This window comes from Chlorocebus sabaeus, chromosome 28 (assembly GCF_047675955.1).
Source record: "Chlorocebus sabaeus isolate Y175 chromosome 28, mChlSab1.0.hap1, whole genome shotgun sequence".
Classification (NCBI taxonomy): Eukaryota; Metazoa; Chordata; class Mammalia; order Primates; family Cercopithecidae; genus Chlorocebus; species Chlorocebus sabaeus.
In genome coordinates this window covers 7,786,058-7,813,927 of record NC_132931.1, presented here as the reverse complement: position 1 = coordinate 7,813,927, position 27,870 = coordinate 7,786,058, and the positions used below count along the sequence as shown (strand labels likewise).

General features: G+C 42.8%; 1 protein-coding gene across 6 annotated transcripts in view; it reads left to right on the top strand.

Moving 5' to 3' along the window:
- Window positions 1–27,870, top strand: part of GTF2I (general transcription factor IIi) — a 103,454-nt gene that overhangs the window by 26,810 nt on the left and 48,774 nt on the right. For all 6 annotated transcript variants that reach the window (XM_037990524.2, XM_037990521.2, XM_037990522.2 and 3 more), the window contains exons 2-9: window positions 614–717; window positions 3,166–3,304; window positions 11,580–11,714; window positions 13,241–13,424; window positions 13,600–13,628; window positions 18,744–18,798; window positions 19,988–20,031; window positions 24,671–24,748. In XM_037990524.2, the coding sequence (XP_037846452.1) occupies window positions 619–717; window positions 3,166–3,304; window positions 11,580–11,714; window positions 13,241–13,424; window positions 13,600–13,628; window positions 18,744–18,798; window positions 19,988–20,031; window positions 24,671–24,748 (763 nt within the window). In that variant the 5' untranslated portion in view covers window positions 614–618. The remainder of the gene's footprint in view (window positions 1–613; window positions 718–3,165; window positions 3,305–11,579; window positions 11,715–13,240; window positions 13,425–13,599; window positions 13,629–18,743; window positions 18,799–19,987; window positions 20,032–24,670; window positions 24,749–27,870) is intronic.

Below are 27,870 nucleotides of genomic sequence, written 5' to 3'. Positions count from 1 at the left end.
GATGGGGTTTCGCCATGTTGGCCAGGCTGGTCTCAAACTCCTGACCTCAGGTGATCTGACTGCCTCAGCCTCCCAAAGTGCTGGGATGACAGGTGTGAGCCAACGTGCCTGGCCAGAATATGCTGTATTATAAAGAATCTTACATGTTACTTGATGCCTGTGATCTGCTTTCTTAGAAGAGGAACTCTCCACTCAGCCTCAGTTCACTGCACCCACTCTTTTCTGTGTCAGGATGTTCAGGGGAGAAGAGAGCTTGGCACCTCTTTCCTGTGTTGAGTTGTGGTTGCCTGTCACTGGGTTTTAAAGTGCCTTGCCTCCTCTTCCTGTTACTTGGGAGAAATTTCACTGATTCTGGGTGCTACCTGGATTTATTTGGGGTGTGATATTGACCCAATTTTCTGGAAATAACAATACATAGAAAGTTAGGGGGTGGATTCTTTATCTTATGAGGGTGTGGGACAAGTCAAATACTTAGTTTCTGAACCTTATTTTTTTTTTTCCAGTGCAAGAAAACTGCAAATTAGGCCACCCATGAGGGGCCCTCACAGCTTTGGCTGTGGGTTTAGGACACCGATTTTCTACCACTCACTTTCTTCTTACTTCTCTTGCACAGGGATCATGGCCCAAGTTGCAATGTCCACCCTACCCGTTGAAGATGAGGAGTCCTCGGAGAGCAGGATGGTGGTGACATTCCTCATGTCAGCTCTCGAGTCCATGGTGAGGCCTTGTGTTCCATTATTCCATAGTTGGGTAGGCCTGTGCTGTAGATAAGGTTGATTTGTTTTTGTGGAAGATAGAATTTTATGGTGTTTAGTTTTAATGAGTAGTTTTTCTTTTTTTTTAATTTTGAGACAGAGTCTGACTCTGTCGCTCAGGCAAGAGAGCAGTTGCAAGATCTCAGCTCCCTGCAACCTTTGCCTCCTGGGTTCACACGATTCTCCTGCCTCAGCCTACCGAGTAGCTGGGATTACAGGCACCTGCCACCGCACCCAGCTACGTTTTGTATTTTTAGTAAAGATGGAGTTTCGCCATCTTGGCCAGGCCAGTTGGCGTGGTCCACCCGCCTCAGCTTCCCAAAGTGCTGGGATTATAGGCATGAGCCACCACCCCGACCAATGAATAGTTTTTCTTCTTGAATAATAGTTACGGATTTAAGCCTTTCACATCACGTTTTATTATTTATTTGTTTATTTGAGACAGAATTTTGCTCTTGTTGCCCAGGCTGGGGTGCAATGGCACGATATCGGCTCCCTGCAACCTCCGCCCCCTGGCTTCAAGCAGTTCTTATGCCTCAGCCTCCCAAGTAGCTAGGATTACAGGCGCGTGCCACCATGCCCAGCTAATTTTTTGTATTTTTAGTAGGGACGAGGTTTCACTATGTTGGTCATGCGGGTCTCGAACTCCCGACCTCAGGTGATCTACCCGCCTTGGCCTCCCAAAGGGCTGGGATTACAGGCGTAAGCCACCGCACCCGGCCGAAATCACATTTTTATTACCATGCTTCAGAATCTTCTTAACTTACCTAAATGTTTAATTTTCCTATTTAATCTCAAATTTTTTTCTGCCATCACCTTAGGCATTTGTTTTGCAAGTGTTAGCTTTGAATTTATGTATAATATTAGCAATTACTCAGAGTGAGATAGTATACTAGAATATGGTGCTTGAGGTTTTTTGTTGTTGTTGTTAATGTTTGTTTTTTTTTTGATACGGAGTCTCACTCTGTTGCCAGGCTGGAATGCAGTGGCGTGATCTCAGCTCACTGCAACCTCCATTTCCTGGGTTCAAGCGATTCTCCTGCCTCAGCCTCCCAAGTAGCTTGGATTACAGGCGGCTGACTGCCACCACTGCCGGGTAATTTTTTGTATGTTTAGTAGAGACGGGGTTTCACCGTGTTGATCATGCTGGTCTCGAACTCCTGACCTCCGGTGATGCGCCCACCTCGGCCTCCCAAAGTGCTGGGATTACAGGCGTGAGCCACTGCGCCCCGCCTATGAATCTTATTAGGAAGCAAATTTCAGTAGATTTTGAGAATTCAGAGTATTTACTGTCAATGTGTTTTGTTTTTGTTTTTTTTTTTTTACTCTCATGTCTCTGTATCTATTTTGAGAAAGTCATTCAAGATGCACATAAGGCCAGGCGCGGCGGCTCATGCCTAATCCCAGCACTTTGGGAGCCCGAGGCGGTGGATTATCTGAGGTCATGAGTTCGAGACCAGCCTGGCCAACATGGTGAATCCCTGTCTCTACTAAAAATACAAAAAAATTAGCTGGGGTAGCAGCATGTACCTGTAGTCCCAGTAACTTGGAGGCTGAGACAGGAGAATTGCTTGAACCCATGAGGTGGAGGTTGCAGTGAGCCGAGATCACGCCACTGCACACCAGCCTGGGCATCAGAGCGGAACTCCGTCTCAAAAAAAAAAAAAAAAAAAAAAAGCCCATAAATATTTTGTTCCCAGGTTATTATGGTGGTGTTATTTTTAGGGGGGAAGATTGGAATCACCAACCTTTTAAATAATGTTATCAGTAAATGATCCAAGGTATATTCATTAAATAGAATACTATATACTCTATAACGTTTTTAAAGAATATTTAATCTTATAGAAATATACTTAGTCAAAGTCAGTAAATACTCTGCCCACCTAAAAGTGATTCTGGCTGTGTGTACACAGGGGAATACTTCTGGAGGTAGGGATTATGTAATGAATGCTGTAGTGTGGGTTTCAGACCCCTCCTCCTTTTGTACTGATGGCACTTATTGCCGCAGGTGCCATGACTGTTTGAGCCACCTTTCACAAGTTTCTACTCTTTCCTTGGGGAGGGCCACACCAGCTCCTAGCTCTGGATGCAGCTACATCAGTGTTCAGTGCTTCCGCCGTCCAGCCCTGCCTGCATCGCACCTCCCAAGAGCTGTAAGACAGTGACCCCCAGCAAGCCTGTGTAAACTCTCAGTCTGCTTCTCGGGGAATCTGATCTATAAGAGATTACAAGGGAATTCTGCTTTTTTTCCTTATAAATTCTGTGTTGTCTTTTGTTTAAAATCAGGCCAAAAACTATTTTGAAAGCAAAGTACCTTTAAAACATGTTGTTAGATTTTTTTAATTCATCGAGCAGAAACGGTGCCCTTAAATGTCTGCATGTAACATAATATTTGCTGTTTGTATTATAGTGTAAAGAATTGGCCAAGTCCAAAGCCGAAGTGGCCTGCATTGCAGTGTATGAAACAGACGTGTTTGTCGTCGGAACTGAAAGAGGACGTGCGTTTGTCAATACCAGAAAGGATTTTCAAAAAGATTTTGTAAAATATTGTAAGCATTGTATTTTTATCTTTTGCATTTCATTAATTTTAAGCCTAAATATTTATAGGTAAGACAAGTTATATTTTCTTTCTTTCTTTTTTTTTTTGAGATGGAGTTTCGTTCTTGTTGCCTAGGCTGGAGTGCAGTGGTGCAATCTCGGCTCACCACAACCCCTGCCTCGTGAGTTCAAGCGATTCTCCTGCCTCAGCCTCCCTAGTAGCTGGGATTACAGGCATGCGCCAGCATGCCCAGCTAATTTTGTATTTTTAGTAGAAATGGGGTTTCTCCACGTTGGTCAGGCTGGTCTCGAACTCCCAACCTCAGGTGATCCGCCCACCTCGGCCTCCCAAAGTACAGGGATTATAGGCGTGAGCCACTGTGCCTGGCCAAGTTATATTTTCTTCTAAAGCAGGATGAGGTTTAAACTAGAAAAGATTTTCTGAAATGTTTATGGAGACATTTCAAAATGCTCCAAAGGAATCACTGAAATATGTCAGGATAGATACTGAAGAGTTAAGAAAAATGGTAATGTTTATTGTCCAGTGTTCCTTGCCTGGCTTTACTCTGGATTAATGAGATACATTAAGAGAGAAGGTAATGAAGATAGAGAAATTTTGAATAGATTAAAAGTTTTACTTAGGTAAGGAGTTACTTTCTTTTTTCTTTCTTTTTTTTTGTGAGACGGAGTTTCACTCTTATCGCCCAGGCTGGAGTGCAGTGGCGTGATCTCGGCTCACTGCAACCTCTACCTCCTGTGTTCAAGCAATTCTTCTATCTCAGCCTCCTGAGTAGCCGGGATTACAGGTGCCCACCACCATGCCCGGCTAATTTTTGTAATTTTAGTAGAGACAGAGTTTTGTCATGTTGGCCAAGTTGGTCTCGAACTCCTGACCTCAGGTGATCTGCTTGCCTTGGCCTCCCAAAGTGCTAGGATTTCAGGCATGAGCCACCACTCTTGGCCTTTTTTTTTTTTTTTTTTAGAGATGGGGTCTCGGTCTGTCACCAGGCTGGAGTGCAGTGGTGCGATCTCAGCTCACTGCAACCTCCACCTCCCATGTTCAAGCAATTCTTCTACCTCAGCCTCTGGAGTAGCTGGGATTACAGGTGCGCACCACCATACCTGGCTAATTTTTTGTATTTTTTAGTAGAGACAGGGTTTTGTCACGTTGATCAGGCTGGTCTTGAACTCCTGACTTCAGGTGATCTACCCATCTTGGCCTCCCAAAGTGCTGGGATTACAGGCTTGAGCCACCACGCCCAGCCAGGAGTTCTTTTCTAGATAAAAATTTGGTGTGTTGAAAATCATTATTTACTGTGCAAATGAGTTTGTTTAAGCATATGCAAAATTAAACAGTTCTCCTCCATTCCCTCAGTGGAATCACCTTATCACAGTCTTCAGTGAGTTTTGTAATTCTCATTTAGAGCAGTGGTGAGGTTACCTGACGTTGGAACACAGTGTTGAAATTTACTATAGGGTGTTAATACTCACAGCCTTTCACAGTATGACAATTTTCATATCTGTGTTTAACCTAACACTGTTTGTAGGTTTTATGTTAACTGATTGATACAGCATTTTCTTTTTTTTTGTGTTTTTGTTTTTGAGATGGAGTCTTGCTCTGTCGTCCAGGCTGGAGTGCAGTGGCGTGATCTCGGCTCACTGCATACTCCGCCTCCCAGGTTCACGCCATTCTCCTGCCTCAGCCTCCCAAGTAGCTGGGACTACAGACACCCGCCACCATGCCTGGCTAATTTTTTATATTTTTATTAGAGACAGGGTTTCCACCGTGTTAGCCCAGATGGTCTTGATCTCCTGACCTCATGATCCACCTGCCTTGGCCTCCCAAAGTGCTGAGATTACAGGCGTGAGCCACTGTGCCCAGCCTGATACAGCATTTTCTTAAAAATATGGAAAGGGAACAAAAAAGCTAGGGTATCTATAGGCACATAATATATATAAGCATACCTCGGTTTTTTTTGCTGTTGTTTTTGTTTTTTTGAGATGGAGTTTTGCTCTTGTTGCCCAGGCTGGAGTGCAGTGGTGCGATCTCGGCTCACCGCAACCTCTGTCTCTTGGGTTCAAGTGATTTCCTGCCTCAGCCTCCTGAGTAGCTGGGATTACAGGCATGCTCCAGCATGCCCAGCTAATTTTGTATTTTTGGTAGAGACGGAGTTTCTCCATGTTGGTCAGGCTGGTCTCGAACTCCCGATCTCAGGTGATCTGCCCGCCTTGATCTCCCAAAGTGCTGGGATTACAGGGGTGAGCCACTGCGCCCGACTGGGCGTACATCATTTTTTTTTGTGCCTGGCCTGGCAGATACTGCGGTTTGCATAAATTGAGTATTTGTGGCAACCTTTTGTCAAGTCTGTTGGTACTGTTTTTCTGGCAGCATGTACCCACTTGGTTCTCTATGTCACATTTTGTTAACTCTTGGCATAGCACTAACTAGTTCAGACTTTTTCATGACTATTGCTTCCGCTGTGGTGGATATTTTTTTTTTTTTTGAGACGGAGTCTCGCTCTGTCACCCAGGCTGGAGTGCAGTGGCCTGATCTCAGCTCACTGCAACCTCCGCCTCTTGGGTTCACGCCATCCTCCTGCCTCAGCCTCCGGAGTAGCGAGTAGCTGGGACTACAGGCGCCGGCCATCTCGCCCGGCTAATTTTTTGTATTTTTTAGTAGAGACGAGGTTTCACCGTGTTAGCCAGGATGTTCTCGATCTCCTGACCTCGTGATCCACCCGCCTCGGCCTCCCAAAGTGCTGGGATTACAGGCATGAGCCACCGCGCCCGGCCTTTTTTTTTTTTTTTTTTTTTTTTTTTTTGAGACGGAGGCTCGCTCTGTCACCTTGGCCAGACTGCAGTGGTGCGATCTCGGCTCACTGCAATGTCTGCCTCCTTGGTTCAAGGTATTGAGATCAGTGATCTTCGATGTTAGTATTGTATTGGGAGTCCTCAAATGCACGCATATAAGATGGCAAACCTAATTGGTAAATATGTGTTCTGACTGCTTCACTAATCGCCTGGTCCCCCATCATTCCCTCTCCTCAAGCCTCCCTGGTCCCTGAGACACAATATTGAAATGAGGCCGGCCAGGGCAGTGGTAATCCCAGCACTTTGGGAGGCCGAGATGGGTGGACCACGAGGTCAAGAGATCGAGACCATCCTGGCCAACATGGTGAAACCCCGTCTCTACTAAAAATACAAAAGGTGTGGTGGCGCGCACATGTAGTCCCAGCTATTTAGGAGGCAGGAGAGTCACTTGAACCTGGGAGGCGGAGGTTGCAGTAAGCCAAGATTGTGCCACTGCACTCCAACCTGGGCGACAGAGCGAGATTCCATCTCAACAAAAAAAAGAAAGAAAAGAAAAAGAAATTAGGCCAATGAATAGCCCTATAGTGGCCTGTGAGTGTTCAAATGAAAGGAAGAGTTGCAGGCTGCTCACTTAATATCAAAAGCAGAAATGATGAAGCTTAGTGAGGAAGGCATGTCAGCAGGTGAGGTAGGCAGCTAGCTAGCCAGGTGGAGAATGTATAGGAAAAGTTCTCGAAGGAAATGAAAAGTGCTGCTCCAGTGAACACGCAAATGATAAAGCAAAACAGCTTATTGCTGACAGGAAGAAAGTTTGAATGGTCTGGATAGAAGATCAAACCATCCACAACATTCCCTTAAGCCACAGCGTAATCCAGAGCGAGGCCCTAACTCTCTTCAATTCTGTGAAGGCTGAGATGGGTGAGGAAGCTGCAGAAGAAAAGTTGGAAGCTAGCAGCGGTTGACTTATGCGGTTTAAGGAAGGACACAGTCGGCTGGGAGCAGTGGCTCGCGCCTGTAATCCCAGCACTTTGGGAGGCCAAGGCGGGTGGATCGCCTGAGCTCAGGAGTTCAAGACCACCCTAGGCACCCTGGTGAAACCCCGTCTCTTCTAAAATACAAAACATTAGCCAGGCCTGGTGGTGTGCACCTGTAGTCCCAGCTACTCTGGAGGCTGAGGTACAAGAATTGCTTGAGCTCAGGAGGCGGAGGTTGCAGTGAGCTGAGATCGCGCCATCGCACTCCAGCTTGGACTCTTGAGACTGTGTTTCAGAAAAAAAAAAGGAAAGACACAGTCTCTATAACATAAAAGTATAAAAGTGCAAGGTAAAGCAGCAAGTAGCTTGATGTAGAAACTGCAGCAAGTTCTTTAGAAGATCTAGCTGAGTTAATTCATGAAGATAGCTACACTCACAAAACAGATTTTCAGTGTAGACACAACAGCCTTATATTGGAAGATACTGTCTAGGACTTTGCTAGCTAGAGAGAAGTCCATTCCTGGCTTCAAAGCTTCAAAGGACAGACTGAATCCCTTGTGAGGGGCTAATGCTGCTGGTTACTTTGAAGCCATGCTCATTTACCATGCTGAAAATCCTGGAGTCCCGAGGAGTTACACTAAATCTGCTCTGCCTGTGTGTGCTCTCTTGATAGAACAATAAAGCCTGGATGACAGCATATCTCTTGATAGCATTGTTCACCGAATTTTTTTTTTTTTTTTGAGACGGAGTCTCGCTCTGTCGCCCAGGCTGGAGTGCAGTGGCCGGATCTCAGCTCACTGCAAGCTCTGCCTCCTGGGTTTACGCCATTCTCCTGCCTCAGCCTCCCGAGTAGCTGGGACTACAGGCGCCCGCCACCTCGCCCGGCTATTTTTTTGTATTTTTTAGTAGAGACGGGGTTTCACCATGTTAGCCAGGATGGTCTCGATCTCCTGACCTCGTGATCCGCCCATCTCAGCCTCCCAAAGTGCTGGAATTACAGGCTTGAGCCACCGTGCCTGGCCTCACCGAATGTTTTAAGCCCACTTTTGAGACCTACTGCTCAGAAAAAAGATTGCTTTCAAAATATGACTGCTCATAATCACTCACAGAGTCCTGATAGAGGTGTATAAGGAGATGCATGCCATTTTTATTTATTTATTTATGTATTTTTTGAGACAGAGTTTCGCTCTTGTTGCCCAGGCTGGAGTGCCTGGCGTGATCTCAGCTCACTGCAACCTCCGCGAACATTGTTGAAATGATAACAAAGGATTTAGAGTATATGGCAGGGTTTCGGAGGATTGACTCCAATTTTGAAACAAGTTCTACTGTGGGTAAAATGCTATCAAATAGCGTCATACTACAGAGAGATCTTTCATGAAAGCAAGAGTCCATGTAACTTTTATATGCATTGGGAAACCAAAATATTTGTGTGACCTTACTTTATACTTGCGTTATTGTGGTGGTCTGGAATTGAACCTAACAATATCTCCCGCAGATGCCTGTATGCCACTCAGGTCTAAAGTTAAACTTCTGATGTCAGTTTAGATTAAATTGGGATACATTCAGCAAATTATTAGTGAATAAAAAGTTTTGTTAATTCACGAATTTTAATTCCCAATTGTATTTTTCATTTCTTTTAAAAACTATCCCCTGCCACTGTATTCCTCCCTCATCCCCCACCCCCATGCTATAATCTTCTGAGCTTTATGTTAGTAACCTATTTTTAAAATGTCAATATTATAATGTTGAGAAATGTTCAGGCATTGATTATGTTTCTGTGTTTCTTTATATTAATAATGCGGTTTTGATTGTGTGTGTATCAGCTGCCATCTGCCCCACCGATACCATAAGCCTGCCCGCAGCTGTGCTTATTCTCCCCTTCCCTGTCCTGCCTGGCTTACATGGTTCTCCACTGGTTAGAAGTAAGCATTAAGGGCGCTGTCCTCAGTTGCAAGCTGTGGTCACTGTCCATCAGTATTCATACTTTGTTTTCATTGCTAATAATTTTTTTTTAAATTTTTTGTATTTTTATTTTTATTTTTGAAAAGGAATCTTGCTCTGTCATCCAGGCTGGAGTGCAGTGGCGTAATCTTGGCTCACTGCAACCTCTGCCTCCCAGGTTCAAGCGATTCTCCTGTCTTAGCCTCCCGAGTAGCTGGGATTACAGGCACGCAGAGCTAATTTTTGTGTTTTTAGTAGTAGGGTTTTACCATGTTGGTCAGGCTGGTCTTGAAATCCTGACCTCAAGTGATCCACCCGCCTTGTCCTCCCATGGTGCTGGGATTACTGGCGTGAGCCACCATGACTGGTCTCATTGTTAATAATTTGATCCATGGAGAATGGTTTTTGTAATTCTCCTTTTTCTCTCTCTCTTTTATTTTTTAAATTCTTCTTTTTCTCTTTTTTTTGAGACAGAGTCTCACTATCGCCCAGGCTGGGGTGCAGTGGGGCGATCTTGGCTTATTGCAACTTGTACCTCCCAGGTTCAGGCAAGTCTCCTGCCTCAGCCTCCCAAGTAGCTGGGATTATAGATATGTGCCACTACACCTGGCTAATTTTTGTGTGTTTTGTTTGTTTGTTTGTTTGTTTGTTTAGTAGAGACGGGATTTCACCATGTTGGCCAGGCTGATCTTAAACTCCTGACCTCAGGTGATCCACCCTTCTTGTTCTCCCAAAGTGCTGGGATTACAGGCATGAACCACTGCATCCAGCCTAATTCTCAAGTACCTCTTACTTGTTTGTATAAAGTACTTTGCAGATAAAGAGCAATTACTGGCCTTCTGAACATAATCAATAGGTTTAGGAGGCAATCACGGAAATTCTTCAGGAGAATTCTGAGCCCTTTTCTGAGATTTAGAAAAGCGTTGTTCAGCAGAAAAAAGTGTCATGTGAGTTACTCACATAATTTAAAACTTTCTAGTTAGAACATTAAAGAAGAATAAAGAAAAACAAGTGAAATTCATTTTACTGGTAATACTTTAACTTATCTAAAATATTTCAAATGTAATCAATTTAAAAATTATTAATGGGCTGGGTGCAGTGGTTTATGCCTGTAATCCCAGCACTTTGGGAGGCAGAGGTGGGCGAATCATGAGGTCAGGAGATCGAGACTATCTGGCCAACATGGTGAAACCCCGTCTCCACTAAAAATAACAAAAATTAGCTAGGAGTGGTGGTGCGCACCTGTAATCCCAGCTACTCGGGAGGCTGAGGCAGGAGAATCGCTTGAACCTGGGAGGCAGAGATTGCAGTGAGCTGAGATCGTGCCACTGCACGATCTGGTGCCTGGTGACAGAGCAAGACTCTGTTTCCAAAAAAAAAAAGAAAAAATTAATAGATTATTTGTCATACTTTTTTTGTACTAAGTCTTCAAAATCCATTGTGTATTGTACACTCATGAAACATCTGAATTTGGACCAGCCATGTTTCAAGTGCTACTTGTATCTATTTGTTATCCTGCTAGATTTTGTAAGCCTAGAATTTTTGTGTGTTGATAATCTTCTCATTTAAATTTGTAACCAATACAAATTTTCTTTTTAAAACTAGTACAAGGGTACTAGTATGTAGTATTTTTAGCTATAGCTACACTTATTTCAGAGATGGTCACCATTTCATATTACTTTCATTCATCTCATTTACGTATTTTAGATTTTTATTTGAAGAGTTCCCTTTTAAATCTCTGTCTCCCTGCCCTTTATTTTTTATTTTTTTGAGACGGAGTCTCGCTCTGTCACCAGGCTGGAGTGCAGTGGCGCAATCTTGGCTCACTGTACCCTCCACCTCCCGAATTCAAGCGATTCTCCTGCCTCAGCCTCCCAAGTAGCTGAGACTACAGGTGTGCGCCACCACACCCAGCTAATTTTTGTATTTTTAGTAGAGACGGGGTTTCACCATGTTGGCCAGGATGCTCTCGATCTCTTGACCTTGTGATCTGTCCGCCTCGGCCTCCCAAAGTGCTGGGATTACAGGCGTGAGCCGCACCTGGCCTTTTTTTTATGTTTTCTTTTTTTAAAAATTTACGAGACAGTCTCTCTCTGTCACCTTGGCTGGAGTGCAGAGGTATGTTCTTGGCCGGGTCATAGCTCACTGCAGCCTTAAACTTCTAGGCTCAAGCAATCACTTCAGCCCTCAAACAGCTAGGACTGCAGACACGCACTGCTATACCTGGCTAGTTTCATTTTTTTGCAGAGATGGGTCCTTGTTATGTTGCCAAAGCTGGTCTTGAACTCCTGGGCTCAAGCAGTCCTCCTGCTTCAGCCTCCCAAGGTGGTGGGATTACAGGCTTGAGCCCTTGGGCTTAGCCTCTTTTTTGCTTTTATAACAAATCACAAATGACTAATAAATGTTAAAGAATAGTTAAGAAGTATTTTTTCCTGTTAGAATACATGTTAAAAATAGTTTTCCTTGTTAGAATACAGGAAAACGATTTTTACTAAAAAACAAATATTAAGGTAATGGATATGGATCTTTTTATTATTATTATTATTATCGTTTTTTACAGGTGTTGAAGAAGAAGAAAAAGCTGCAGAGATGCATAAAATGAAATCTACAACCCAGGCAAATCGAATGAGTGTAGATGCTGTAGAAATTGAAACACTCAGAAAAACAGTTGAGGACTATTTCTGCTTTTGCTATGGTAAAAACAATACTTAATTTTTCTAAAAGATGTATTATATAATTGAGTTTTCTAAAGGGGAGATTAATTGATTTGAAAATTATATGACGCACATTTTCACTGATTGAATGGATTAGCAATAAATAACCTTACTTTCTTTTTTTTTTTTTTTTTTGTTTTGAGACGGAGTCTCACTCTGTCACCCAGGCTGGAGTGCAGTGGCGCGATCTCGGCTCACTGCAAGCTTCACCTCCCAGATTCACACCATTCTCCTGCCTCAGCCTCCCGAGTAGCTGGGACTATAGATGCCCACCACCACACTTGGCTAATTTTTTTTTTTTTTTTTTTTGTATTTTTAATAGAGACAGGGTTTCACTGTTTAATAGAGATGGGGTTTCTCCTGACCTCATGATCCGCCTGCCTCGGCCTCCCAAAGTGCTGGGATTACAGGTGTGAGCCACCGCGCCTGGCCCTAGCCACCACGCCCGGCCGTAGCCACCGTGCCCAGCCCTGCAATAACCTTACTTTCTTCCACTTCCATTTTGAAGGAACCCAGGAAGAAATGTCACCAGTAGAGCTGTTTCTTTCTTTCTTTCTTTCTTTCTTTTTTTGAGATGGAGTCTCTCTCTGTCACCCAGGCTGGAGTGCAATGGCATGATCTCGGCTCACTGCAACCTCCGCCTCCCAGGTTCAAGTGATTCTCCTGCCTTAGCCCCCCAAGTAACTGGGATTACAGGTGTCCGGCACCATGCCCGGCTAATTTTTGTATTAAATTTTAGTAGAGATGAGGTTTCACCACATTGGCCAGTCTGGTCTTGAACTCCTGACCTCAGGTGATCCGCCCACCTTGGCCTCCCAAAGTGCTGGGATTACAGGCGTGAGCCACCATGCCCAGCCTAGCTGTTTCTTTCTAATATGCATGCTCATCTCTCCAATTCCCTGCAAAGCCACCTTTTGTTATTCTTGTCCCATCATAAAATGAAGCTCTTAACACGAAAACAGTCAAAGGAGGAGACTGAGGTTTTACTGTGGGGTCATAGGTGCAAATCAATTCTCTGGAATGGGATTTTCAGTATGTGTGAGGCTCACTGCCCAATAGGTTGACAGTATATACTCATTTGTGAATGGGAAGCCTGTGTTTACCTGATAAGTTTTCAATGAGAATATTAGCTGAAATATTCCTGATATTTTATGGTAATGGTTGGATGTGCTGGGCTTCTATATTCTGAGGCCAAATTGTACCTGAGAATATGCCAGGAGGGGCCATCTTCAAGAAAGGCAATAGTGCAAGAAACCAGCCATTGCTCTCTCTGTGTAGTTTTTAAAGTAAAATATTGTATCTACTTTTCATTTTGGCCCTTTGGATCAGTTTCAGGTTTAGACCTTCTGCTGATATGGGGAGCTAGAATGCTGTAGTATTAATTAATTTCGAAATCACATATTATAAGAAATCATGGATGTCCTTATTAAGCCACAATAAGCTAGCGATGATTTCGTTTTTTAATCTTACCATTGAATGATGTTCATCTGCTTTTCACCTCCCCCAGGGAAAGCTTTAGGCAAATCCACAGTGGTACCTGTACCATATGAGAAGATGCTGCGAGACCAGTCGGCTGTGGTAGTGCAGGGGCTTCCGGAAGGCGTTGCCTTTAAACACCCCGAGAACTATGATCTTGCAACCCTGAAATGGATTTTGGAGAACAAAGCAGGGATTTCATTCATCATTAAGAGGTGAAGTGCTTTCTCCCTTTGTAGCCATCATCAGTTGATTCATGTAAATTTGAATATTCAGCTTATGTTAATAGAGTTTTAAAATTCATATTTAACACAGAAGTCATTTAAATGTATGTGCTACAATAATTTTGTGTATTCATATGGAGTTTTGTTTTGTTTTGTTTTAATGCAGACCTTTCTTAGAGCCAAAGAAGCATCTAGGTAAGTAAGAGATTCACTTCCTTGATAGCTGGCTGGCCTCCGTTTTGCTAGATTTTAACACACTTCAATGGTTTCTGTTTTATTTTCTTTGAGAATATGATATCAGACATTTTTGGATGGGCTGTTTAGATGTTTATATAATCCACGAAAGGTTCATTGAGCTACAAAAGTGGAGACTTGTTTTTTTGTTTTCTTTTTTTTGAGATGGAGTCTCGCTCTGTCGCCTAGGCTGGAGTGCAATGGTGCGATCTCGGCTCACTGCAACCTCCGCCTCCCGGGTTCAAGCAATTCTCTGCCTCAGCCTCCCGAGTAGCTGGGATTATAGGTGCTCGCCACCACACCTGGCTAATTTTTGTATTTTTAGTAGAGATGGGATTTCACCATCTTGACCAGGCTGGGTTTGAACTCCTGACCTCATGATCCACCCACCTCAGCCTCCAAAATTTCTAGGATTACGGGCGTGAGCCACCGCGCCTGGCTGTTTTTTTGTTTTCAGCTCTGCTGCTTGTTTTCTATAGAAGATCATGTATCTGCCCTCACTTAGCAGAATTATGAGTAGGATTTAATTGACCTAATGTCATTGACTAGGCAAGGCATTGTTGGGCACAGCATTGGGTGGGGAGGGGATACGCATCTGTGTATCAGCATTACAACTTTTGAGAGCTGAGAGTCTCACGGAAGAGAGAAAAGTCTGTAAAGTGAACATGGCAGGAGCATCACATCCCTACTGCAAGAATGGTTCTGAGAAAGGGCTGTGGATGTTACTGGAGGTTAGATTCCTTTATAGTTCAGGGAAGAGTTCATGAGGAAGAGAGCATTTCTATGGGCCCTTGAAGAATGATGAGGATTTCAGCTTCCTTTAGGGAAGTCTAGCCATTTCATGTGAAGGGAAAACAGGATAAAGAGTGGTATCCTTTAGAGCCAGGTTTATTTGAGACTTTCGGAAGTAAATAACCAGTATCACTGGAATACTCTTAACCATGTAAGGATGAAAGGAAAAAATTATATATACATAAACATACACATTGTATTTTCTATTAACCTTTGTTTTATTCTCATTGTGGTGAAAAGATTAATTTTTTAGCAGATTTATTGAGGTATAATTGATATACCATAAAATTCACTTGTCTTATTTTATTATTATCTTTTTGAGACGGAGTCTTGCTCTGTCGCCAAGGCTGGAGTGCAGTGGTGTGATCTCGGCTCACTGCAGCCTCCGCCTCCCAGGTTCAAGTGATTTTCCTGCCTCAGCCTCCAGAGTAGCTGGGATTACAGGTGTGTGCCACCACGCCTGACTGATTTTTTTTGTATTTTTAGTAGAGATTGGGGTTTCACCATGTTAGCCAGGATGATCTCAAACTCCTGACCTCAAATGATCCGCCTGCCCCGGCCTCCCAAAGTGCTGGGATTGCAGGTGTGCACCACTGCGCCCAGACAAATTCACCTGTCTTAAGTATATAATTCACTAATAGTAGATTTATAGTCTTAAAATGGTTTTAAGGGTTTTTCACCCTTCATCACAGTCTAATTTTGGGATGTTTTCGTCATGCCTATCTCTCTTATTTCATGAATGTTGTAGAAACGGAATACGTAGTATGTATCCTATTGAAATGAGCTTTTTACACTGAGCATCATTCATTCAAGGCTCATCGAGCTTGATGGGTGTATCCGTAGTTTCTTTTTATTGCTGAGCACTAATTATTCTATGACAGGAACATATACCGCCTGTTGATCCAATCATCAATTTATAGATATTTTGGTTGTTTCTACTTTTGGGTATTGGGAATAATGTTACAGTGAACATACTTGAGCAAGTTTTTGTCTGGACATATTCCTTGATATCTCTTGGATTTACATAGGAGTGCAATTACTAGGAATAGGGTAAATTTATGCTGAACCTTTTTTTTTTTTTTTTAATGAGATGGAGTCTCGCTCTGTCACCAGGTTGGAGTGCAGTGGCACGATCTTGGTGGCTCACTGCAACCTCCGCCTGCTGGGTTCAAGAGATTCACCTGCCTCAGCCTCCCAAGTAGCTGGGATTACAGACACGTGCCACCATGCCCGGCTAATTTTTGTATTTTTAGTAGAGATGGGGTTTCACTATGTTGGCCAGGATAGTCTCAATCTCTTGACCTCATGATCAAGGGAGGCCTCCCAGAGTGCTGAGATTACAGGCATGAGCCATCGCACCCTGCTACACTGAACTTTGAAGAAACTGACAAGCTGTTTTCCAAGGTGGCTATACCATGTTATATTCTAGCAGCAGGATAGGAGGGTTACCCCCACATTTCTGCCAACTTACTTCTTGATTTTAGCCATTGTAATAGGTGTGACGTGGTATCTCATTTTTGTTTGACTTTTTAAAATTTCTCTAGTGATTGTTGATGTTGTGTTATCTTTTACCTTCTTTTTTGAGACAGGGTCTCACTCTGTTGCCCAGGCTAGAGTGTACTGGTGCCATCTCAGCTCAGTGCAGCCTCAACCTCCCAGGCTCAAGCAATCCTGCTGCCTGAGCTTCTCAGTAGCTAGGACTACAGGCGTGCACCACCATACCCAGCTCATTTCTGAACCTTTTTTGGTAGAGACAAGCTTTTGCGTGTTGGCCAGGCTGGTCTGGAACTCCTGAACGCAAGTGATCCACCTGCGTCGGCCTCCCAAAGTGCTGGGATTACAGGCTTGTGTTATCTTTCATTGTGCTTATTGGTCATCCATACATATTTTTTGGATAAATATCTATTTAGGTCCTTTTAGGTCCTTTTCCCATTTAAAAATTGGGTTTATTTGTCTTTTTATTATTGAGTCTTAAGAGTTTTTTATATAGTCTTGATATAAGTCCCTAATTGATGATTTGTTAATTTTTTTTTTTTTTTCTTTTTGCGATGGTGTCACTCTGTTATCCAGGCTAGAGTACAGGATTTGGGAATATTTTCTCCAATTCTAATAAATCTACATTATTCTTACTGTATAACTTGTCTTTTTCACCTGCTTGGTAGTATCTTTTGAGGCAGAAACGTTTTAAATTTTGATAAAAACCAGTTTATTCTTTTGTCACTTATGCTTTTTTGTTGTTGTTGTTGTTGTTTTTGAGACAGAGTCTCACTGTGTCACCCAGGCTGGAGTGCAGTGGCGTGATCTCAGCTCACTGCAACCTCCACCTCCTGGGTTCAAGCAGTTCTCCTGTCTCAGCCTCCTGAGTAGCTGGGACTACAGGTGCCCACCACCATGCCTGGATAGCTTTTGTATTTTTAGTGGAGATGGGGTGTCACCATGTTGGTCAGGCTATTCTCAAACTCCAGACCTCAGGTGATCTGCCCACCTTGGTCTCCCAAAGTGCTGGGATTGCAGGCATGAGCCACTGCGCCCGGCCCTCACTTATGCTTTTGACTTCATATGTAAGAAACCATTGCATAACCCAAAGGCATGAAGATTTGACTTCTATGTTTTCTTCCGCAAGTCTTATAGCTTTGGCTCTTATATTTAGATCTATGGTTCATTTTGACGTCATTTTTGTATGTTGCACAAGGTAAGGGTGTAAATTCATCTTTTTGCACGTGGATGTCCTTTGATTCCAGGACAATTTGCTGAAAAGACTGTCCTTTCCCTCGGGATATCCTTGTCATCTTTGTTGAAAATCATTTGACCCTATGTTTATTTCTGGACTTTCTGTGTAGGAGATCATGTTGTGTGAGAATCAAGACAATTTACCACTTCCTTTGCAATCTAAGTGCCTCTTATTTCTTATTCTTTTTTTTTTTTTTTTTTTTTGAGAGGGAGTCTTGCTCTGTCGCCCAGGCTGGAGTGCTGTGGCCGGATCTCAGCTCACTGCAAGCTCCGCCTCCCGGGTTCCTGCCATACTCCTGCCTCAGCCTCCCGAGTAGCTGGGACTACAGGCGCCCGCCACCTCGCCCGGCTAGTTTTTTGTATCTTTTAGTAGAGACGGGGTTTCACCGTGTTAGCCAGGATGGTCTCGATCTCCTGACCTCGTGATCCGCCCATCTCGGCCTCCCAAAGTGCTGGGATTACAGGCTTGAGCCACCGCGCCCGGCTCTTATTTCTTATTCTTGTTGCTCTGGCTAGAATATAAATGTCAAATAGCATTGGCAATAGCAGACATCACCTTGTGATATTAGTAGGAAAGTATTTTGACCATGAACTATGATGTTAGTGGTAGGATTTTTGTGTAAATCTCTTTTAAGATGGAGAAATATTTATTTATCATGTTTATGTTAAATTTCAGACTTAAAAGTTTTATTATTTTTATTTATTTATTTATTTATTTTGAGATGGAGTCTTGCTCTGTCGCCCAGGCTGGAGTTCAGTGGCGCGCTCTTGGCTCACTACAACCTCCGCCTCTGGGGTTCAAGCAAATCTCCTGCCTCTGCCTTTCGAGTAACTGGGATTACAGGCACCTGCTACTACACCCAGCTAATTTTTATATTTTTTAGTAGAGATGGGGTTTTACCATGTTGGCCAGGCTGCTTTCGAACTCCTGAGCTGAAGCAATTTACCGATCTCAGCCTCCCAAAGTGCTGGGATTACAGGTGTGAGCCACCGCGCCCAGCCTAATCTCAGCACTTTGGGAGACCACAGTGGGAGTCTCCCTTGCGTCCAGGAGTTCGAGACCAGCCTGGGCAACATAGCAAGATCTAATTTCTACAAAAAGTAGAAAACAATTAGCTAGGAGTGGTAATGCATGCCCCTGTAGTCCCAGCTATTCAGGAGGCTGAGGTAGGAGGATTGCTTGATCCTCGGGAGTTGGAGGCTGCAGTGAGCTATGATCATGCCACTGCACACCAGCCTGGGCAACAGGGTAAAACCCTGTTTCTAAAAAAAGAAAAAGAAAAATGTGTTCGTCATTTATACGTCAGCAGAGTCATTCTCCATTTCCATCTTACTAGACAAATGGTATGTGTCTGCATTTCTCTCACTGATGAAAATAGAGCTTTTTCATTCAAGGAGGGTGTGGTTGGGTGAAGGGATGAAAAGCAATGTTTGTTCTGGTGTGATCCAGAGCTGCAAAGCCTAGTTCTACCCCATTCATTCTATATTTAAAGGCTTTAGAAGTATGATATTTGAAATGTTGCAAAACTAACGCCAATTTTTTTTTGTACGTAGGTGGTCGTGTGATGGTAACAGATGCTGACAGGTCAATACTATCTCCAGGTGGAAGGTAAAACCTAATTTCATTACTGCTGTTTAACTCCCACATCTCACAAAGTTTTAGTTGTTAGATAATTGAAATATTAGAATATTAAAAAGGCCTTATGTCACACATCTTAAAGTTTAATAGGTAAGGATATCATTTGGAGATCTTGTGAATATGCCCTCTTTGACTTGGTATTTCTGAATAGTAGAGTTCCTGGGAAAAGCCAGTGGCATTGGCCGCACTGTGAATTGGCCTTAGAGTGGTATTTGGAAGTTAATATGCTATTCTGTAGTATTGTACTGTTTTCCCCAAAAGATAGATAGAAATTAAAGTACTAAGTTCAGTTGATAACTCTTTTTTTTTTTTGAGATGGAGTTTTGCTCTTTTTGCCCAGGCTAGAGTGAAGTGGCGTGATCTCGGCTCACTGCCACCTCCGCTCCCCGCTCCCCTGGGTTCAAGTGATTCTCCTGTCTCAGCCTCCCAAATAGCAGGGACTACAGGCATGTGCCACCACACCCGGCTAATTTTTTTCTATTTTTAGTAGAGACGAGGTTTCACCATGTTCGCCAGGCTGGTCTTGAACTCCTAACCTCAGGTGATCCACCCGCTTCCACCTCCCAAAGTGCTGGGATTACAGGCGTGAGCCACCGTGCCTGGCCCTATAACTCTTAATATGTTACTCTGTAGTATTTTATAGTACTTTTTTCCCCAAAAGATAGATAGAAATTGAAGTCCTAAGTTCAGTTGATAACTTTTTTTTTGGAAACAGAGTCTCCCTCTGTCACTCAGGCTGGAGTGCAGTGGCATGATCTCAGCTCACTGCAAGCTCTGCCTCCTGGGTTCAAGTAATTCTTCTGCCTCAGCCTCCTGAGTAGCTGGGACTATAGGCGAGCGCCACCATACCTGGCTAATTTTTGTATTTTTAGTAGAGACGGGATTTCACCATATTGGCCAGGCTGGTCTTGAACTCCTGACCTTGTGATCCACCTGCCTCAGCCTCCCAATGTGTTGGGATTACAGGCGTAAGCCACTGCGTCCGGCCCAATAACTCTTATTTATGCAAGAAATAAATATGCCAGTTTTAAGCTGAGTCAGGTTGGCACCTGCCTTGGTCAAGGGAGGGATCTTACACTTTGAGACCCAGAGACTTTGAATGTTGTGGGTGTGACTGTCACCAGCACATGGCTTGATCAGGGCTTTCTTCTCCTTGCAGTTGTGGTCCCATCAAAGTGAAAACTGAACCCACAGAAGATTCTGGTACGTACTAGTGCTTTTAGAATCAATGGTGAAATTAAGGAAGACTTTTCCGTAGTGTAGAAGGTTATAGTTTGACTCAATTATTGCTTTGTTTTTGATAAGAAAGAGGCAGTCACTACTAATGTATTCCAACTGTGACACTGTTTGTTAATGTTATCACATTAAGACCCAGAAAGGTAATTTGCTCAGTAAGTGGTAGGCAGAGTTCTTTGCCAGTTACACGTTTGTAGATAAAGTGTATTGTCTTCTTTTCCAGTTATACAGACATATAATATAAGAGGTCGGCTGTTCTGTAGTGCTTTTTACAAAAATCAATAGAATGCCGCCTTTGTCTCCTCCTTCCCTCTGCACTTCCGTTTTCCCCTCTCCAAGGAGACCATTTTCAATTCTCAAATAAAAGTGCTATTTAATGCCTTATTTGTTTGTTTATTTTTTGAGACGGAGTCTTGCTTTGTCACCCATGCTGGAGTGCAGTCTTGCAACTTCGGCTCACTGCAACCTCTGCCTGTGGGTTCAAGCGATTCTCCCACCTCAGCCTCCCGAGTAGCTGGGATTACAGGCATGCGCCATCATGCCCGGCTAATTTTTGTATTTTTAGTACAGACGGGGTTTTGCCAGGTTGGCCAGACTGGTCTTGAACTCCTGACCTCAAGTGATCCGCCCGCCTCAGCCTCCCAAAGTCCTGGGATTACAGGCATGAGCCAGTGCGCCCGATCCCCTGTTTATAATTCGGTTCTGTCCTAGAACCATGGCATCCAGATGTCCTCAGCATATTTATTTATTTCATCATTTCCCCAGTGTTACTCTGTGTCCCAGTGCCACTGTCAAGCCTCCCGCTGCTCGGCCCTGTGCCCCTTATTCACACGAGATGCTCCTTAGTGGGCTGTCACCACCCTGCTGGCCCCCTCATCTCCCTCTGTCTGCCCAGGCCCTTGGCAGCTTCCCCAGCCCCTTTCCCGGCCCTTCGTCAGCCTTCTCATTCTGCCATGCTTTCTGGGCAGCCACCTACCCTGCTTGACCCCATCTAAGGGCATCTCGAATGAGTTGTTGGGGAGGCGGGAAGGGGGCGTTAACATGTGTGCGTGCATGTGAATGAGAGCTTTTATGTGTGTAAGTATATTTTGGGAGAGCTGCAAGAAAAGTGTTGAATTATCCTTTTTTGGAAAAGGTATTTGAGTCTTTTACACTGTTTGCCGGTTTTACAGAAGGTTTTTCTTTTTTCTTTATTTTCACTCCATAGGAAATCTCACATTTTTGTGTAGTTTTTAGTAGATTGTGCCAAAAAAAAATCATCATTTTGCAAATTTTTCCCCTTAATTCATGTATTCATCTCCTGAATATTTAGTTTGCTTCCAAAAAGAAACATGCTGAATTGGGAAACCCCATGTATTTAATCGAATTCTTTCAACTGTCTTTATGTACGCATCAGCATCATTATAGGTTTCTGTTTTCTCTTTTACACTTTGCATCTTTATATTCTTAATTTATCCTGCAAAGAAGATTTTATTTACATGTATAGCCAGGGTGCAGTCAGGAGACAGAAACCATATCAGTTATTGGAACAGAGAAAATTTAACATAAAGATTGTTGGCCGGGTGCGGTGGCTCATGCCTATTATCCCAGCACTTTGGGAGGCTGAGGTGAGTGGATCACCTGAGGTCAGGAGTTCGAGACTGGCCTGGCCAACATGGGGAAACCTAGTCTCTGCTAAAAATGCAAAAAAATTAGCTAGGCGTGGTGGGCGCCTGTAATCCCAGCTACTCAAGAGGCTGAGGGAGGAGAATTGCTTGAACCCAGGAGGTGGAGGTTGCATTGAGTCAAGATCGTGCCATTGCACTCCAGCCTGGGCAACAAGAGTGAAACTCTGTCTCAAAAAAAAAAAAAGATTGTTAATTAGTTATAAAGTTGTTTAACTTTGTAACCTAAAAACCTAAACGAGAATACTAAAGTTTTCTTTAAAGAACAATTCTAGGCAGTGACTGCCACCCCGTCAGCTTTCCATCTGACTTCTGAGGTGGGGTAGTGTTTGACTGGTGCTGGTGGCTGACAGGCGTGGCGAGGCTGCTTCTGGTAGTGTCAGAGACATTGCCAACCAGGCACAGCTGTTGTGATGGGAGGGCCTGCTTTGGCCAGGCTGATTGAGGATACCGAGGAGTCACCTTTTTGGGATGAGAATGCAGACAAGGAGCCAAAAGGAAGGCCCAGATCCCTTCCCCTCCTCTAGCCTGTCTCTCTGTAGTGTATCCTTGTGGCAGAGACTTACACAGAGGCAGCTGCTGTGCAGAACTCAAGCTTCAGCAGAAACCCAGAGGATGGGTTTGCAACTGAGAGACATCAGTTTTGCGGCTGGCCCAGGCTGTGTTCTCTTTGGCTACTCAGCATATATACACACCCTTCCCTGCACATTTGACCTCCTATACAACAACGAGACAACTCTTCCATCTAAAGAGATGTAACGTGACTTCCTACAAAGAAATCCATTTTTACCCTCTCCTCAAAATGGGGAGACACAGTGTTCCAGCAGTCACACCCATCACTGGGAGACTGACTTAAAAGTCGCGAGCTATATCACCTGCTCTTTAAATGCAGCCCAAACCTAATTGAGTAATCTCTAGTCTAATGGACAAATGGAAAGGAAACCTCCAACCAAACTATTGTGAAATACTACTGCACAGAAGAGAATAGTTAGTATATGCAAACGCATAATCTTTACACAAACACATTTGTAACAGACAAGAAAGAGAGTAGGCATAGTTGCCACAGTCTACGCTTCTGCTGCTTACCAGACTTTTTTTTGGATTTACCTTTTTACTTTATTTATTTATATTTTTTGAGACAAAGTCTCACTCTGTCGTCTAGACTGGAGCACAGTCGTGCGATCTCGGCTCACTGCAACCTCCGCGGCTCAGGTTCAAGTGATCCTCCCACCTCAGCCTCCCGAGCAGCTGGGATTACAGGCGTGTGCCATCCAGCCAATTTTTGTATTATTTATTTATTTATTTTAGTAGAGACGGGGTTTAACCGTGTTGGCCAGACTGGTCTTGAACTCCTGACCTCAGGTAATCCATCCACCTCAGCCTCCCAAAGTGCTGGGATTACAGGCGTGAGCCACTGCACCCAGCCAGTATGTGTGGGGTTCTGCAGCCGATTGGAGTGACCCAAATTTTTATCCCTGAAGGGTCTGAATCCCCAGTGGCTCTGCCTTTTTTGTTAGCTATAATGCTGTAATTTATTGCCTGCCTGCCTGCCTGCCTGCCTTCCTTCCTTCCTTCCTCCCTCCCTGCCTCCCTCCCTCCCTCGTCTTGCTGTACCACCCAGGCTGGAGTGTAGTGGCGCCATCTCTGCTCACTGCAACCTCCGCCTCTTGGGTTCAGGCGATTTTTATGCTTCAGCCTCTCGAGTAGCTGGGACTACAGTTGCGTGCCACCACTCCCGGCTAGTTTTCGTATTTTTAGTAGGGATGAGGTTTCACCATGTTGTCCAGGCTGGTCTTGAACTCCTGACCTCAGGTGATTCGCCCGCCTGGACCTCCCAAAGTGCTGTGATTACAGGCATGAGCCACCATGCCCGGTTGTTAGCCGTAATTTTCTATTCGCTTTTACTGATGGACATGAAAGTGCTAAGTTAGCCCAGAGAATCGCAAAGGTCTCAGATGCAGTGTTGTCTGCCACCACTGTGTAGCAGCAAAACACTTTCCCCTTGGTGATCGAAGGCAGTGGAGTAACTCCTTTGTTTGCTTGTTGCTTCAGGGATGCATACCCTTTGTGTATCAGTTTAACTCTCTTTGAGCTCTTTCTCTAGAGTTGAAAATATTCTTTACAAAGTTGCCCAAGTCAGAGCTCACGATTTCATTCGTGTTAGGGTTGGTATGACTGTGGTTGAATATTTCAGCCTGAAACGTGTATGTGCACCCATGCATTGTTCATTTCCTTTTCTTTCTTTTTTTTTTTTTTTTGAGACGGAGTCTCGCCATGTCACCCAGGCCGGAGTGCAGTGGCACGATCTCGGCCCTTCCCAAAGTCAGCTTTTTAATAACATCGATTGCTTTTGCCTGTTTTGACCTTCCTACGAGTGGAATTTGCACAACATGTACTCTTTTGTATCTGGCCACAAAGGTCTGCTTCAAATCACCTGTCCTAATTGTGGACAAAGCCTTGTGCAGAAAGGTGTGCTTTGTACCCTGGCACAAATCCTTGTAATAAAAGGGATTTATTAGGCGAAAAAAAATCAATGTATTTCGTTATTGAAATTGTTAACCATGATGCTGTCTCTCCTTTGGAATACTGAGTTATTAAAGCTGATGTTTGTAAGTGTGTTTCAATGGTTTATAAAAGTATTTTTAACATTAAGTGAAAAGGGAGTGTGGCAAACTTTTCTTTGATTCTAAAGATAAGAATTTGCTGGCGAAAAGAGCAGCAAATAATTGCAGAATATTAATGAATGGTTAAAATTTTGCGCTGGCTGGGATTATAGGTGATTTTTACCTTCTGCTACCTACTTTTGTCTTTTCAAAGACCTAAAGTCTTTATTTAAAGTAAATACGCATTGCTGTATTTATTGGGAGGGCAAAGAGGATTTCCCTACACAATCTAGCTGTAAGTTCTGACATGCAATCATATCATTGCATTTGCTTTTCTAGGCATCTCCCTGGAAATGGCAGCTGTGACGGTAAAGGAAGAATCAGAAGATCCTGATTATTATCAATATAACATTCAAGGTAAATCGAGTTAATGCAGTTTTTCATTCTAAAAATTATTTGTGGTTAAAGTTAAAATTTGCTCATCAATTGCTTTAATTTCTTAAATAGTATTTTATTGATCAGTTCTTGATTAACATATATATTTATAATTCAGTCACTGGCATAAAACATTTTAAAAATGGGGCTATAAGATCGACTCAGACAATCCATAGGGGATATGTAAAATAGCCATTCATGTTCTTAAAAAGGATGAGCAAAAGTTGTGGCACAATTTAGAATTCAATCCCAGGTTGTAGTGTTGCAAAATAAAATAAACCTATTAGGCAAATGCAGATATATCATCAGCTTAATTTTTTCTCACTGCATAATTATAGTATATTAAACACTTAAAAAAACCTGGTTAGCTTTGCCATGTACATACCTAATACATCATCTTCACTGCATCCAAGATAATGAAATATCTATAACCCCAAAAGTTTCCTGTGTCCCCTTGTCATTCATTGCCCTGCCCAGTATTCAGGCAACACGGATCTGTTTTCTGATTTAGGTTAGTTTGCATTTTCTATAAAGTCTTATGAATGAAATAATAAAATATGGACTATTTTCATAGGGCGGGGAGCAGTGTGGCTTCTTTGATTTCACATGATTGTTTTGAAATTCAAATTCATCCACAGCATTGCATGTATCGGTAGTAGATTCCATTTGATTGTTAATTTGTGTTCTTTTGTATGCCTGGGTCAAAATTTGTTCATCTCTTTGTCTGTTGATAGCCATTTGGGTTCTTCCAGTTTGGGGCCATTACAAATACAGGTACTGTGAACATTTGTGTACAAGCTTTTGTGTGGACATAGGCCTTCATTTCTCTTTTTTTTGTTTGTTTTTTGTTTTTTGAGACAGAGTCGCACTCTGTTGCCCAGGCTAGAGTGCAGTGGCGCGATCTTGGCTCACTGCAACCTCTGCCTCCCGGGTTGAGGTGATTCTGTTGCCTCAGCCTCCCGAGTAGTTGAGATTAAGATGTGTGCCGACACACCTGGCTAATTTTTGTGTTTTTTAGTAGAGATGGGGTTTCACCATCTTGGCCAGGCTGGTCTCGAGCTCCTGACCTCAGGTGATCCACCCGCCTGGGCCTCCAAAAGTACTGGGATTACAAGCGCTACCATGCTTTTTTAAAATGAAATATTTAAAACCTAAAAGTATAGTATCAATCTGCCCAGGTTTAGGGAACCATAGTATTCGTCTCTTCTCTCCTCCCTCCAAGAAGTAACGTGTAACTATTTCATTGAAGCCCTTCTTTGGGCTCTCCCAAATTCCCACTTCTCTCTCTATTCTTCTTAAGTTGACCATGATCTTGAAAACTGAGAATTGTCCTTCCTGATGGTGGTGTTGTGGTTTAGTATGTAAATATTCTTGAAGGACTCTGTGTGGTACACTGTATATGTTGTTGAGTATAGTCTGTCACTCAATTTAAGTTTTCAAGATTTATCTTTTTTTTCTCGGGGGTAGGGGATGGATTTTTGCTCTGTTGCCCAGGCTGGAGTGCAGTGGCGCAATCTCAGCTCACTACAACCTCTGCTTGCCAGGTTCAAGCAATTCTCTGCCTCAGCTGGGATTTATCTATTTTGTCACAACTAGATTTAATCATGTCATCATGGTAGTTACACTGTGTGATTATAATACAGTTCATTTATTCGTTCTTTTACATAAGGACATTGATGTTTTCTTCTAAAACCTTTTGTATTCCAAAATAGGCTTGGATATATTTCTCTGTGCACCTCAGTGCTCCTGTAAAATAGTGGCATTCAAATGTGAGTGTTGGGAATGTGTTGGTTTTCTCAATGATTGGTAGGCACCTCAAGCATTTGAGAGGTGGAGGTTAAGTATGTTTTAGGGTGAATAAAATCAAGTACCATTTTTAGGGTGAATAAAATTCAAATACGTGACATTAAAATAATTTGGAAGTATAGTGATACATGAAGGTAGGCTGAGTAAATACCAACTAAAAAATATATCGTTTAGCAATATTGGAGGCCAAAAACAGTAGCAGCAGGGGTAGAATAAGACTACGTAATATTTAAAGGAATCAGTCACTAAGTTGATACAACAACCATTAGTTTGTATGTGCCTAACAATGTATCCTCAAAGTAAAAGTAAAAATTATTTACAAGTTATAAGTCTCTGTAGATATGTACAGTCATGTGGGAGATTTTAACCAATGATATATGTCTAACTGATGAATACTTTTATAACATTTATATGTTACATAGAGTATTTTAACTATAGTTAATATATTTAAGCTAACTAAAGAAAACTGTGTACCCAGGAAATAAGTTTATTTACAAAGCATGAATCATTTATAAAAATTGACTGTATACTTGTTCACAGGTAGTCTTAATACATTCTCTGAACATACTGAAATTAAATTATTAATAGAAAACATAATACAGTGGGAATCCTAGGAAACATGCTTATAATTGACTTAATGAGGGCCTCATTAAAAATATTTAGACCAGAATATCGAGAATGCCACATAAACTTGTGAGAGCAGCTAAAGCAGTACTTAGAGGTCAATTAGTAGCCTTCACTAACATTGCATTTTTAAATCCTGTAAATAGCACATCTTCCTTTTCACGAGTTCTGTATGTTTTACTCAGAGTCAGAAGACTAGGAAGCAGTGGATCTAGCATTTGAATTTAGGAGTCTACATTCAAAGACTTGCTGTCCTTTGAGATTCCAAATAGAAACTATTTCTTTATTTCTCATGCAATTGATTTTTTTCTCTGATGTGTCCTTTGCCTGTAATGTGTAGTGTGGTGCATCTTTGTGAAATTTCTTAGGCTTTAATGAATGAAGCATTTCAAACGACTTAGGATGTTTTCTCAGTTCTCTTCAGAGATAGTTAACTGATTTGTAGTCTTATTAATGCCAAAATGTGTTTTATGTTAAATAGCCATTGAAAACACCATGTTTTGTTTTCTACTTTAAAACTATTACTACTTTAATCATTAAAAAGTTTGATGATAACATTTAAGTGTGTTGTCAAAATATAGCAGTTTGTGAAGTTAAATTTAACTCAGAGTACGTTCTGTTTTTTGGAAAGAATCTTATTAGAAAAAATGCCCGTGGTGCTGGAAGAAAGGGAA